Here is a 15,239-nt window from a genome sequence, read left to right on the forward strand (position 1 = left end):
GTGTAACTATTTCACAAAAAATGAAATCACTGTGCTGCCTCATCCACCATACTCTCCAGACCTGGCCCTGAGGACTTATTTATTTCTAAAGTTGAAAACCCCATTAAAGGATGAAGATTTGCAACTATAGATGAGATGTAAGACAATTCTCAGATAGCGTTTTGTGTTATCCAGCAAGAGGCTTACCAAGACTGCTTCCATAAGTGGAAATGGCATTGGGAGTTGTGTATCAATTGTGGAAGAGAGTATTTCAAAGGAGATCATGTGCAATATGTAAGCGTAGGTAAATTTTGTGGACAAAGTTCTGGAATGTTTGAATAGACCTCATATGTACATGTCATGTGACTGCAAAAATTTTTTCCCCATGACATCCCTGTTCTTTATGTTATTTTCACACGACATTAACAAACTGCACTTTGCAGTGCCAGGTATATGTGTATTCGTAATAGTCGTTCGTTACTTTTATTATCCGCAAGACACATGTGCATAATGTGACACTTCTGTAACGTAATTATTGCCTTTTTTCTACACTGTAGACCTGAAGATGATCTCAAGTGCAAATTGAAACTGGTTGTTGATAAATAAAAAGTTGTGATCCACATGTTGTTTATCTGTTTATAATAAATAACAGAAAGATTAAAGGTAACAACTCTTCACATATCAGATATTCATAATATTTTTTAATTATCACCTCAAAAAATAATATTTGATGTGGCAAGAAACTGAGAACCTTTTATTCAAGGATGTTTTTTGCCTCCTCCTGCCACTCCACAATACCACAACATGCTAGTAGATGAGCCGAAACACAATGGTGCAGCCCATTGGTAAAGTGGAATATTGTGGGGATTTTTGTTCCTGTCTTTGTAGGGGAACAACAGTGTAACAATTCATACTGAGCTGTTGGCCATGTGTGGCAACAATACACCATCACAAGGCACAATAATTAGGTGGCATAGACACTTCTAGTGTGGTCAAACAAGTCTGAATGAACAAAGTGCCAGGCCATATCTCTCTGAACAGGCAGGAATCACAAGAAGATTGGAGGCCCTGGTGCCTGAAGATGAGCTCATCACAGTCAGGGCAGTAATGACAAAAGTGAGTGTCACAGATAAATTTTCAACTGCTTCAATATATTTTTGAACATGATGAAGGTTCCACAATCACTCATCCCCAATCGAACGGCCCACTGAAACGAAGCACTGGGGGCTATGTTGCAGATGTGTCAGACCAATCCAGGTAACGTCTTTAGCAACCTCACCTCTGTGGATGAACCCTGGGTGTATTACTATTACTCAGACACAAAGGAACAAAGCAAGCAATGGAAACATGTAGCTTCACCACTGCTGAAAATGACAGACCCAAACATCATCAGGCAAGGTGATTCTGTTGTTTTTTGGGACAGCCATGTGGTGCTAACAGATTATGCTCATAAGAGGCAAACTTTCACTAGAGCATACGATATAACAAGTCATTACATAATTCATCCAAAAAAAGAGAAGAAAATTTAAATAACAAGACAACCATATGTGCATAAATTATATAAAAAAATACAACAATATGTAACATGACAAACTGCAGCCACATATTCCAAATACACTGATACCATGTGAACATGAGAAATGACAACTGTATTGTGCATTGTAAAAATTGCTAGTAGGCAACTTTTTGAAGTTACTTGTGTTTGTGTATTCCTTACAGTAATGATGATATGTTTATAACAAATTACATTTAAGTATTTTCTGATCAAACAACTAATACAACTATGAAATTCATTGATGATGAAAACATGTAGTCATTGTAAGGATATAAACATTTCCAATATTTAACACTTTGGAGACCAAGCTTGGGCCACAACTTTGTGTTAAAAAGACCATGCCCAAGTATAGGTCAGGTTGCAATTTTCTTGATATGTGAGCTACCTACCATTCAAAAACTGGAGAACAATGTATGCACATCTCAGAACCAGCCCTTTGACTGGTGCTGCATTCTGTTGTCAATTTCTAGAATCGTTTTGAATGAAACATAAGTGAATGTAACAGCTACTGTCATGAATGACTGAACCAATGCCATCACACTGATATAATTTTGTGCATCTACTCATTAGGTTTTGCAGTTTGCTAAAATTCTGATACAAATATATCATATTTGTTGAGTGAGCAAGAAATTTTGGGATCTCAAGAGGAATAAATTGCTCAAAAACTCAACTCCCACTTTTTTCTTGGGAAGATTATTATGTACTTTCTGTCATCATTATTTTAAAATTTGTAATCTATCAAAGAGCTAAAGTTAAAGTTTCGCCCTTTTTAGTATGTATTACACTTTAAGATACATCAGTTACATATGTGCCGGAAACACTTTATGAAACAGCATAAATGGTTGGTTACTTAAGCCCAGTATTCTTCTAAGTAGCTGGTCTCCAAAGAGTTAATAATGTAACATTTTCAAAGTAAAGAGGAATTGTTCAGTGCATTGTATCTTGTATGAATATTACAAATTATTATTAGAGTTGTTTTACACATTATAAATTACCAGCACTTTTAAAATTAACATGCATCATTTCTGACACATGTGATCTTATACAATTTTACTGTAATATGTTTGTATGACTAATGAGATTATTAGCACAGAACATTGGAGTTGTATGTTACTTAATTTCTACTTGATTTTTGGCAAACTCATAAATTATTGCATGTAATTTCATAAAACTTATGTTTCCAATAATGAAACACTATGTATTGTATTGTTAAAATTCTATTTAAGGCTTGTGGTTGGATCCATGTTAGGACAGTCATGTACCAGTTTTTTAAAGTCCTTCTTATGCACATCACTCCTCTGAACATATTTGGTATGAATATATGAAAAAGTTAAATCTATGTCAGGTATCTATTTGTTGTTACAGTCTCTATATCTTGTCTCAAAATTTCTGATAATGAACTCAGGCAAATTTCATCAAAAAGTGTGCTGAAATGCTGAATCACGTCATCAACAACAAAATGATCAATCGTGTACCAGTTGAGTGAGATGTGATAATGCCAGGCACATTCCAAGTATATGAACTAAAAAATACACAATTCTGCAAGGCTGTAAATTACTGCATAGAATTGTGGGGTGGAATATATAATATTATTAGTATTACTGCCAAGGCCACTTCTCAAGTGCCTCTGCTTCTAAAACTAAACTGCTTCTCTTCTAATTTATTTTCAGTATTTCTCTTCCATTCTTCGATGAAGTACCCTTGTATTTTTAATGCAAGTGATACTAGAGAGATAGTGTGGTAATTTTTAGAAATATAAGAATAAAATTCTTTTCAGAACCTGATGGATAGCTCCCATTTTCATAAATACAAGGGTAGTTTGATAAGTCTGGTAAATTTCCATGAAAGAGTAGAATATTTTTGTTGTGCCATCAGGGTTCATAAGCTTCATTATTCCAAGTATCATATTAAAATTTCAACAATGTTCAGCATACAGCTGACTGTCAAAAACTGTCTGGATTGGTCAGTGGTCAACTGCGACTGAAAATGGAGAAAACCAAGTTTTGTTCTGTTATTAAACTTTTTAATTTGAAGAGGTAGACTGCCCCATGAATAAAAACCAAATTGCATGAGGTTCATACAGACTCTGCACCATCATTGAAGACCATTTACTTTTAGATTAATGAATTTAAACATCATTGACAAACACCAAAGACTAAGTGCATTCCCGCCATCCAACTGAAGTCACCATAGAGGAAACCATTGACAAAATCCATGATATGGTAACACAAGACTACCAAATAAAAATTTGCAAGATTTCTGAGACTGTGGGCATCTCAAGTATACAAGTGCTTAGTATCCTGCATGGAGAAATGGCTATGGAGAAGCTGTGTTTGAGATGGGTGCTGCAGCTACTCGCAGTTGACCATATGTGCATCCGGCACAAAATTTGTGCACAATGTCTAGCAATGTTTAATCACAACCTAAAAGACTTTGTGCTGATTTGTGACCAGTGATGAAACCTGGATCTACCATTGCACACCAAAGTCAATCAACAATGGACAAAAGCAAGAAAAATCATGCCAAATAAAGGAAAGACTGCTTTGTCAGCTGGTAAGGTAAGGGCCATAGCTTCTTGGGATTCGCAAGTAATGATTCTCATAGATTACATGGAAAAAGGAACCATAATAGGACACTGGAAGTAAAACATGGACGGTAAATAGTTTAGACAAGAAGAGAATAGAAGCTTCTGAAATGTGGTGTTACAGAAGAATGCTGAAGATTAGATGGGTAGATCACATAACTAATGAGGAGGTATTGAACAGAATTGGAGAGAAGAGGAGTTTGTGACACAACTTGACTAGAAGAAGGGATCGGTTGGTAGGGAATATTGTGAGACATCAAGGGATCACCAATTTAGTATTGGAGGGAAGCGTGGAGGGTAAAAATCGTAGAGGCAGACCAAGAGATGAATACACTAAACAGATTCAGAAGGATGTAGGTTGCACTAGGGAGATGAAGAAATTAGCACAGGATAGAGTAGCATGGAGAGCTGCATCAAACCAGTCTCTGGACTGAAGACCACAACAACAATAGGACACTATTATACCTCCCTGCTGCATCATTTAAAATTTGCGTGGGTTGAAAGAAGACCAAGCTTAGCAAGCAAAAAAATACTCTTTTAGCAGGATAATGCAACATCCCACACATCAGCAGCAGCAATGACGAAACTGCATGAATTGGACTTTAAATTGGTTCCTCATCCACCCTATTCACCAGACTCATTCCCACCCCCCCTACCCCCCACCCCCCAGTGACTTCTTCCATTCCTTAATTTGAGAGTCTTTGGCTTGTATCTCATGAGAAAGTGAGAGTTGCAAACAATGAGTATTTTGCAGAGTTTGACAGAACCTATCTTTCTGATGGGATGAGAAAGCTTAAGGATCAAGTGTATATTCCTCAAACGAGACTATGTCAAGAAGTAAGATGAGCTGTTGATAAAACAAATATTTCTTCTTGCTTTTTTATCAGTCTTATCAAACCACCCTTGTGCTATAAGATTCAAATAATATCAAACTTATTATCTCCAAATTAGCAATTACAGCAGCACGGTATACTCACCCACAAATGCACAGCAGAATAGAAGGCCAACGATACCAGCTGCATAGAATTCTTTGTCAGACAGGAATGCTGAGGAGACCTGCACCATGACTACAGAGCTTGAAGAGACAATGAGGGTCTCTATGATCATCCATGGCAAAACAAATCCATAACGTTCCTGGAAGGAAAACAAATGAAAATTTGAGATGGCTTTCAGTAATAATTTATTTACCCAAAATAATCTTTAGAATGCAAATGTTGTGCACCAGACTTAACTGAGATAATTTATCAACAATTTAAGTACAATGGACAAAAATTAAAAAAACCCTTTAAAAGCCTTGCTAATCCATGTACCACAGCCTCTAGCTTAGATAATAGCTTCAGTTAAGAGAGAAAGAGAGCTAGAATTTTATTCAGGTATGTCATACCTCAAAGAAGTCACTTATGAGCAACTGAACTACATGAAAGCTGATTGCTACATTTCACCCACTCTTCAAAATACAGCAGAGACCTCAGGTATCCAGATTGTCAACCATGAACAATGATGTGTGCATAGACATGTATGAGTAGCACTGGAACTAATGGGCTGTACGCCGTGCAACCTCTATCCTGTGTGTTTCATTATTGTTTGAGTCACACAACGAGCATTTAATTATTCTTTTTAGACAGTTGCCAATCACTCTGCAGTGTTGTATCTGTGCTTAAAAATGTCAGAGCACAAGAGAGCTGTGATATCGCTTCGAGATAAAACAAACATTATTACGAAAAGGATAGTTGCTACTCACCATACAGTGGACATGCTGAGTTGCAGATACGTGCAACAGAAAGACTGTCAAACACAGATTTCAGCAAAACAAGGCTTCATCAGAATAGACAATGTACATAAACATACTCACAGAAACGCAATTCACAAATACACGACCAGTGCCTCTAGCTGCCAAGGCTAGCCGGAGACTGGTCGTGTGTATGTGAGTTGCATTTGCCTGAGTGTCTGTAGGTATGTTGTCTATTCTGATGAAGATCTGTTTGACCAAAAGCTTTGTTTCACAGTCTTTTTGTTATGCCTATATGGGACTCAGCATCTCCACTATATGGTGAGTAACAACAATCCTCTTCATAACATTGTCATTATTCCATCGTGGATTTTCCATTGTTTATTTAAACATTACAGATTCATTTTTAAAAAAAGAGTAGAAACTGGCAGTAAGTTAGCTGATAAGTATAGTGTAGGTACTTCTGCGATAAGTGATATTAACAAGAATACTGATTCAGTTATCCAGATTTTCAATTATTGGAATGAGTGATGACAATAATTAGTCTGGTTAGTTGATTTGTCCCAGGCTTTTCGTATGGGATTAAGATTGAGTGGCGTGCAGGCCAGTTGGCGTGAGAGAAAGTGGCTACATGTTCGTCAATTGTGAATGTACGTGTGCAGTTGCGCTAATGTCATCTCGGAGGGCACAAGTGTCACAGCATACTCGTAGTGAAGATTTAGAAGGAAGAAGGGGAAATTAAGAGTTTAACATCCTGTCGGTGGTGCGGTCATTAGTGACACAGCACGAGGTCAGATTACATGAGAACGAGGAAGAAACACGGCTGTGTCCTCCTCAAAGCAAGCATCGTGACCTTTGCCTGGACCAATTTAGGGAAATCACAGGAAATCTTAATCTGGGGTGAACAGAACTAATGAGTGGTGCCTATAGGAGTTTTGTAGCAGTGGCTTATTTCCTGAAAACAGGATTACACTGAGGTGACATGTCACGGGATACCTCCTAATATTGTGTCAGACCTCCTTTTGCCTGGTTTAGTACGGCAGCTCGACACGGCACTGTCACAACACGTCAAGAAGTACTGAGCCGTGCTGCCTCTGTAGATGTCCACAGCTGTGAAAATGTTGCTGGTGCTGGATTTTATGCACAAACTGACCTCTCCATTATAACTCATAAATGTTCAGTGGGACTCGTGTCAATCTGGGTGGCCAAATCATTCATTCGAATTATCCATAATGTTCTTCAAACCAGTCACGAACAACTGTGGCCCAGTGACACAGCAGACTGTAATACCCAAAAATCCCATCATCGTCTGGAAATGTGAAGTCCCTGAATGGCTGCATATGGGCTCCAAGTAGCCAAACATAAGCTTTTCTAGAAATTAATTGGTTCAGTTGGATCAGAGGGTCCAGTCCATTCCGTGCAAACGCAGCCCACAAAATTGTGGAGATACCACCACACTGCCCAGTGTCTTGTTGACTTTGTGGAGACTGTGCCATGCTCTGACCCTACCAACTGATATCCTGACTCCTCTGATCAGGCCCTGGTTTTCCTTTTATCCAGGGTTAAACTGTTGTGTTCATGAGCCCAGAAGAGATTGTGCAGGTGATGACATGCTGTTGGCAACGGCACTTGTATCGGTTGTCTGCTGCCGTAGCCCATTAACGCCAGATTTCACCACGCTGTTATATATATTAGGGAAACATTCCACATGGGAATATGTCTGCTTGTGTCTGTATATGTGTGGATGGATATGTGTGTGTGTGTGTGCGAGTCTATACCCGTCCTTTTTTCCCCCCTAAGGTAAGTCTTTCCACTCCTGGGATTGGAATGACTCCTTACCCTCTCCCTTAAAGCCCACTTCCTTTCGTCTTTCCCTCTCCTTCCCTCTTTCCTGATGAAGCAACCATGGGTTGCTATAGCTTGAAATTTGTGTGTGTGTTTGTATTTGTTATTGTCTCTATCAACATACCAATGCTTTCGTTTGGTAAGTTACAGAATCTTTGTTTTTAGATATATTTTTCCCGCGTGGCATGTTTCCCCTCTGTTATATTCATATATACCCCATGGCTTTTGCCATCTCATTGTATGTATGCCATACTTATGGAGAAATAAATATTCTTTTGGTGTCATCAATTATCTACATTAGGAACTATAGTGTAATAATATCAATGAAAACACTCAAAACTCTGCTAGGTATAATTATTAAGTGATGTCTTTCCAGAGACAACCAAACAGTGAGAAAAATACTGATTTACAACAGATTGATTACGCCCCCTCCCCTCCCCCCATCACCTGTTGGTTTTTCTTTTCTTGACAACTAGCTATGGTGTGAAACAAGTCAACAGGTTTACAATTAATAACATACATTTTCTCCATAACAACATAAAAGGAATTTGTTTTTGTTATATTAATCTTAATCCCCCCCCCCCTCCTCCTTGCACCATGAACATGGACCTGGCTGAGAGGGGGTGGCCATACAGTAGGTCCAATTACAATGAAGGGGTAACTGTGGGGAAACCAGACAAACACGTAGTTTCTGAAGAGGCGCAGCAGCCTTTCCAGTGGTTGGAGTGGTGACAACCTGGAAATTGACTTATTTGGCTTATGACATTAGCCAATATCGCCTCTCTGTGCTGTACTGCAAATGGCGGAAAGCAAGGGAAACTATGTCCATTATTTTTATTTTTACTGGGGGCATGCAGCTCTATTGTATAGTTTAATGATGATGGGATCCTCTTAAGTAAAATATCCTAGAGGTAAAACAGTCCCCTATTCCAATCTCTGGGCAGGTACTACTCAGGTATTCTGCTGGTTAGAGTGTTTAATGTTAGATGCCTTAATTGGGTCAGTAGGTTAGAGAGTTCAAAAACAAAAATGGATACTGCCATACTGGTTGGTTGGTTGGTTGGTTTGGGGAAGGAGACCAGACAGCGTGGTCATCGGTCTCATCGGATTAGGGAAGGACGGGGAAGGAAGTCGGCCGTGCCCTTTCAGAGGAACCATCCCGGCATTTGCCTGGAGTGATTTAGGGAAATCACGGAAAACCTAAATCAGGATGGCCGGACGCGGGATTGAACCGTCGTCCTCCCGAACGCGAGTCCAGTGTCTAACCACTGCGCCACCTCGCTCGGTACTGCTGCCATACCGGCGCACATTTTCATTCACTTCCGCCGATTCCACATAAAGAGGCAATACAGTTGACTTCAACGGTTCCTTCTGTGTCCATTCCTTTCTCCCCTCTCCACCCTATGTAATAGAGTTCATAAAGGCTCAAACTAGAAAGGAAATTTGTCTTGTCTTTCTCAAAAGAAATATCCTGGTTTTTTGGCTTATACAATTTATGAAATTCATGGAAAATCTAAATCCAGAATGTCAGTTGTGCCTTGAACAACCATCCTCCCAAATGCAAGTCAAGTGTGTTACCTCTGTGCCACTTAACATCTAAACAAGAACTTAAGTGAAAGGGAAGAAATAGAAAGAGATATTCACAAGTGCACATGGTGCTCCAGTTGATACACACACACACACACACACAATCAATCCTTGGAACAACGTAAACTAAATTATATTTTCAGTTATGTAAAATGCAAGTTTTATTGGCTGGATACATAATATGTTGGCTTACCTTCATGGCTCCATAGAGAAGCATTGCACAACTTATGACCTCAAACACATTCATCATAAGGCTGATGATCAGCAGCGGATATGTATCTGAAAATAGTTAAAAACTTAAATGATTTTCTTGTTCCCCAAGTCTATATATATGTATATGAAGCTTATCTGCAAAGTGAAAACACAAGTTTAGTAAAAATAGGAAAAAAAATTACATACAATAAACTCTCTATTATTGATAGGCAGATGATTGGCATTGTGGATTATCCGTGGCCTATATCTCACACTTTTATTTGCAGATGAGAGTTTTTCTTTAACCCTGGAGGGATCGCGGGTGAGCAATAATCTCATATTGCAGAAAGAGTGTAGTAAATAATGCGCTGCTCAAACAGCCTCAAGCAATGCCCCATAAATGTTGCAGAAGATTGTCAGTGGTTTCTGTTCATGCTGAATAATGTCTGAAAAGCAAAAATGTGTTGTGTTGTGTTGTGTTGTTATCGATACAGCAGAAACTGAAAATAGTACAAGAAACTTGAAGAAGGCAGTATTGGTGTGCAAAATCTACCATTGGTTTATAATATATGTGAAACTGCTATGCAAGATATTCATAAAAACAAAGACAAAATAATTTATTTTCCTATCAGTTAAAATTTATCAAGGTGGAAGGCTACAAAAAGTCTTCAAAATAGAACTAGAGAAAGTCATGTCTGAACCATTTCAACAGAAACGAGCAAAGTGTACACAAGTATTTGACCCAGTATGCGCCAACTGGACCCCATGTTTCTTCAAAACTTTGTGGACTGAAGGGTATTTTAATGCATATTTCAGCTGGTTAACAAGATTTAAACAGTATCATGATATCTGGGCTATTGCTGTCTAAGGAGAAAAGTTAAGTGGGGATAATAAGGCTGCTTCTGAATTTTGTAATGATTTCCACAAGATTATGGCATGAGAAAAATTTGACTTTGAGCAAATTTACACTGCAATAGAAACAACGTCGTTTTGGAAGAGTCAACCAACAAAGACTTTAGCTCTCAAGACACGGAGTGCCAGCTTATAAATCAAGCAAGAAAAGGATAACTGTGTTGTTTTATGCTGATGGTATGGGAATAAATGTAGGCTTGGTTGGGATCACACAGATATAGGCTTGATGTATTTCAAAAGTAATTGCTGTGTGCCACAAGGTCAACCTGCACGGGCTGTATTATAACTGGACAATACACTATCACATCCAAACAAAAACATTCTGAAATTAGCTGACAGGGTGATATTTGTAAAATATGTACCCCCCTTATGTGACAGCCTTAATCCAGCCAGTGGATCATGGTGTCATTGCTGCCATGAAGAAAATTTGTGGAGGAAGTCTGCTACAAAAACTTATTGATGAGGGCAGCAATCTTCAAACATTTTAGAAATAATTAACTTTGGCAGATATGTGTTGAAGGCATGCAGTAAGATAAAACAATCAACCACAGCAAAGTCATTGAAAAATATTAATCCTGAAATTTATGAACTAAGTAATTCCAACAATGGAGAAGACTGCTCATTAGTAATGTTAGCTGCTGTTTTTGTAAGTACAGCGTGTGAAACAGTTGACAAAGAAGCTATTTCCGAATGGTTTCGTGGTATCGGCTGTTATCTGGTCAGCCGCAATTTCAAATACTCACGCCACCAGTTACACCACCATGTTTCCTGCAGCTACCACTGTGGTGTGAGGGCACTGCCATGAATGATTGAGGTGCTGTCCGTCAATTATAAGTATTCCCTCTCTGGAGCTCCAGTGGTGGGTGTATTTAAGTTAGAATTTTCACGCACAGACCCCTTTTTGCGTGTTTGTCAGTTGAATAACATTTACAGACTTCCATAGTGGTAAGGGTTTTACATCTTCTGAACAGATATTGCATTGAAGAGTGATAGATTTATAATTATTTTGTACCTGTATGTATTTCTACATTCGAACTTACTGTAGCAACTGATGCTGCCACTTCAGCAACAAAGTTATGTACTTTTTTTACTATTTAATTTTAGATGCAGAATAAATTAATGTCTGAATTCTCTGTTTATGAACAGCATCTGTTTCACACTTCCGTATCCACTAAAGAACTACACAGCATGCATAGGAAGTCACAACAGGTTTGATGCCAACTGCACAGAGCCATACCATTAGATGTTGAGTGACAGTGTTATTTTTCAGTGGATACGAGGAAAATCAAAGGAAGTGACTGATAGCAATGCAGATGAGAACATTCATCTAATTACAGAAACAGTGATCAGTCATGCATCAGCAGGTCAATAGGCCAAAGGCTTATAGGACTATCTTGGAACAGGAAGAAGATGCTCTGCTTTAGGACAAGTTGGTGATGCATAAAATTTGTAGTGCAGTTTGTAACAGACAGGCTACCTCACTGATACAGAAATCAATGCAAGACTATTTTGTTTTGAAGTAGTGTAATCTAATGTGAAGCTGAACTGTACTGTTTTGTTTGTAAGTACCCTATTTTCACACACACTGTGATTATTACAGTATAAATTATTATTAACATTAGTTAAGTGATTTTAATTATGACATTCTAGTTAATTTTTGTTTCTGAACAATCCTAATACCTCAGTGTGTACTATAATTGCGAATTATCTGCTGACTTCAATTATCCATAGTTTTCAAGTTTCCCATCATCACCAAGAATCGAGGGGTACTGCATTTTTTTTTTTTTAATGGTTAGCAAAAATGATGATTCTTCCTCTGTATAGTGCAGTAAAAAATGAAGAGACATGTTCAAGCTAAATATTAAGTACTTTTCACCAAGCATCATTTATTTAATTTTGTATAAATATAACACATTCAGTTCAGCACATAAATACCAAAGATATCAATCATATATTTTCTAATTGGTCAGGAATTTAACAGTAGAACAAAGTGTTTAGCATTTCAGGATGAACATGTAGCTGAGAATTTGATCTCAAGAAAACATGTTCTTGAACTTGCTGGAACCTAGGTTCAGCAGTTCTTGTACTTTTTTTATTACTGGTTTATTTTCATTTTTGTGATGTTGGGTGACATTCTGGTAATGTAGAGGACTCATATCTTAGGAAAAAACTTTTTGTTGCACAAAATCTTATCATATATGCATAATTACACAAATTGATGATATGAATATAATAGAGGGAAACATTCCACATGGGAAAAATATATCTAAAAACACAGATGATGTGACTTACCAAACGGAAGTGCTGGCAGGTCGATAGACACACAAACAAACACAAACATATACACAAAATTCAAGCTTTCGCAACCAACGGTTGCTTCGTCAGGAAAGAGGGAAGGAGAGGGAAAGATGAAAGGATGTGGGTTTTAAGGGAGAGGGTAAGGAGTCATTCCAATCCCAGGAGCGGAAAGACTTACCTTGGGGGAAAAAAGGACTGGTATATACTCGCACACACACACACATATCCATCCGCACATACACAGAGACAAGCAGACATTTGTTTTCAAGTCCCCTCTTTGCCTTTACAAATGTCTGCTTGTGTATGTACGGATGGATATATATATGTATGTGTGTGTGTGTGTGGGGGGGGGGGGGGGCGAGAGAGAGAGTATATACCTGTCCTTTTTTCCCCCAAGGTAAGTCTTTCCGCTCCCAGGATTGGAATGACTCCTTACCTTCTCCCTTAAAACCCACATCCTTTCATCTAACCCTCTCCTTCCCTCTTTCCTGACGAAGCAACCGTCGGTTGCGAAAGCTTGAATTTTGTGTATATGTTTGTGTTTCTTTGTGTGTCTATCGACCTGCCAGCACTTTCGTTTGGTAAGTCACATCATCTTTGTTTTTAGATATAATTACACAAATTCCTTGATGAAATTTTCTACAAACAATCTGTAACAGTTCAATAGAAATAATAAAATGCATAATTATAGCATTGTTCAAAAACAATTCAGCAGTTCTTGTACTTTTTTATTACTGGTCTATTTTCATTTATTACTGTGATGTTGGGTGACATTCTGGTAATGTAGATGACTCATATTTTAGGAGAAAACTTTTTGTTGGACAAAATCTTATCATATATGCATAATTACACAAATTCCTTGATGAAATTTTCTGCAAATAATCTGTAACAGTTCAATAGAAATAATAAAATGCATAATTATAGCATTGTTCAAAAACAATTCTGAGTTATCCACAGACTTCAATTATCCATAGTTTTCAAGTCCCCCCATTACCACGGGTAATCTAGAGTGAAGCATATAGATAGAGTTTTTCCTACTCATTCTGTCCAAAAAGTCTTCTCTGACCCGCAGTTCTGGACGACTTTTCCGAAATCTGTTCCTTTTCCTTTACCTCCCCAGTCCTTTTCCTTCACCCCTCTTTCTTCCCCTTCAACCCTTCTGCCTGAGGAAGGAGCCACTGGTTCCGAAATCTTGTCTATTTATAACCACCTTTTACGTGTGTGTTCTGCCGTCACTTGGTGTATAGACTTTTATCTATCAAATCACATTATATTGTCAAAAACTGATTGTTTTTGTTGTTATAATTGTAACATTAGACAAATATTCTTTCTTCTTGTACTTTATCTTGGCTCAAGATGTGGTGTATTAGACAACAACAAAGATTTTCATTACCTTCTCAACCACAAAAGATTCCCAGTACAATTAATATTTAAAACTGAATGGAACTTTATTCCTTTTAACATGTGAATTTTCATTTGAAAATGTGTAGATTATGTTTGTAGAGATGTCATACATATTTTTCGCTGCTAAACCATTTCCTTTCCTCACTATTTTATATGATCAACACATAGAAACAGATGGATTATGCTCATAGTGTGTAAACTGATTAGTTGTATATTGATATCATATACTGTACATATTATCCATGCAACATGTCACTGACTACTTGCCAGGCATGACAGGAAATACTAAACAAATATGCTGATAGCTTCACAACAGCTCAGTACAGGTCATATGAAACTAACAGAAATCCACAGCTGAGAGGATTAGAAAGAAAGGCGGCATCATTCTTGTGAAACACTGCTAGCTAAGACAAAAATATCTGCTGCCACCATCATTGCTTTCTTCTTACGACAGGAAGAAGGCTGGTTATGGCCAAAGCCTACAAGTTTTTGTTGACATTACATTCATCTTCACAGTGAAAAAATATTGTGACAACTTCACATGTCATGCATGTTATTTAACCAGGAAAGATGCCATAACTGATTTTCAAACACCAGAAAATGATACCTCACACCATAACACCGGCTTAAGCAAACACAAAACATTGAAAAATGAATCCATGTGAACCCAGTAAGTACGCAGCACCATTTCTGAAGCCTGAGCAATATTAGTAACAATTGGCTGTTGCAGAATATATTATTTGATTAAAAACAAAATAATGTATCAAGAACAATTAAGAAAATCCCTGAATCGCACATCTGCTGTGTTTGATACTATAAATCGTAAATCAAAGATGTGTGTACTGCAACACGGTGCACACACTCTTAAGCCACAAACTTGTATCTCAAGTACCACACACGACCGAGGTGCAGGCGGGAGGGTGTCGGAAGTGTGGTAGCCCGGCACGGGTGTGACGGAATCTCGAAAGAGAGGTTAGTGAATAAAAAAAACTTGTCACCTGAGCATGTTCTAGAAAGTTAAAATACAATAGCATGGGAGGGGCTTTCAACAAGTAGTGCAATACATTTTTTTCTGCAAGCAGATTGATTTTATTTTCCAATACGTCATATTATTCCTCACTCTTTCTGCTACAAACCTTATTTTTCAACATAAT

General features: G+C 37.9%; 1 protein-coding gene across 1 annotated transcript in view; it reads right to left on the reverse strand.

The window, feature by feature from the left end:
- Positions 1-15,239, reverse strand: part of LOC126210119 (lysosomal-associated transmembrane protein 4B-like) — a 261,374-nt gene that overhangs the window by 6,743 nt on the left and 239,392 nt on the right. The window contains exons 4-5 of the mRNA XM_049939262.1: positions 9,473-9,558; positions 5,096-5,252 (exon numbers count right to left, since the gene is read on the reverse strand). Of these exons, the coding sequence (XP_049795219.1) occupies positions 5,096-5,252; positions 9,473-9,558 (243 nt within the window). The remainder of the gene's footprint in view (positions 1-5,095; positions 5,253-9,472; positions 9,559-15,239) is intronic.

This window comes from Schistocerca nitens, chromosome 10 (genome assembly GCF_023898315.1).
Source record: "Schistocerca nitens isolate TAMUIC-IGC-003100 chromosome 10, iqSchNite1.1, whole genome shotgun sequence".
In the NCBI taxonomy this organism is placed as follows: Eukaryota; Metazoa; Arthropoda; class Insecta; order Orthoptera; family Acrididae; genus Schistocerca; species Schistocerca nitens.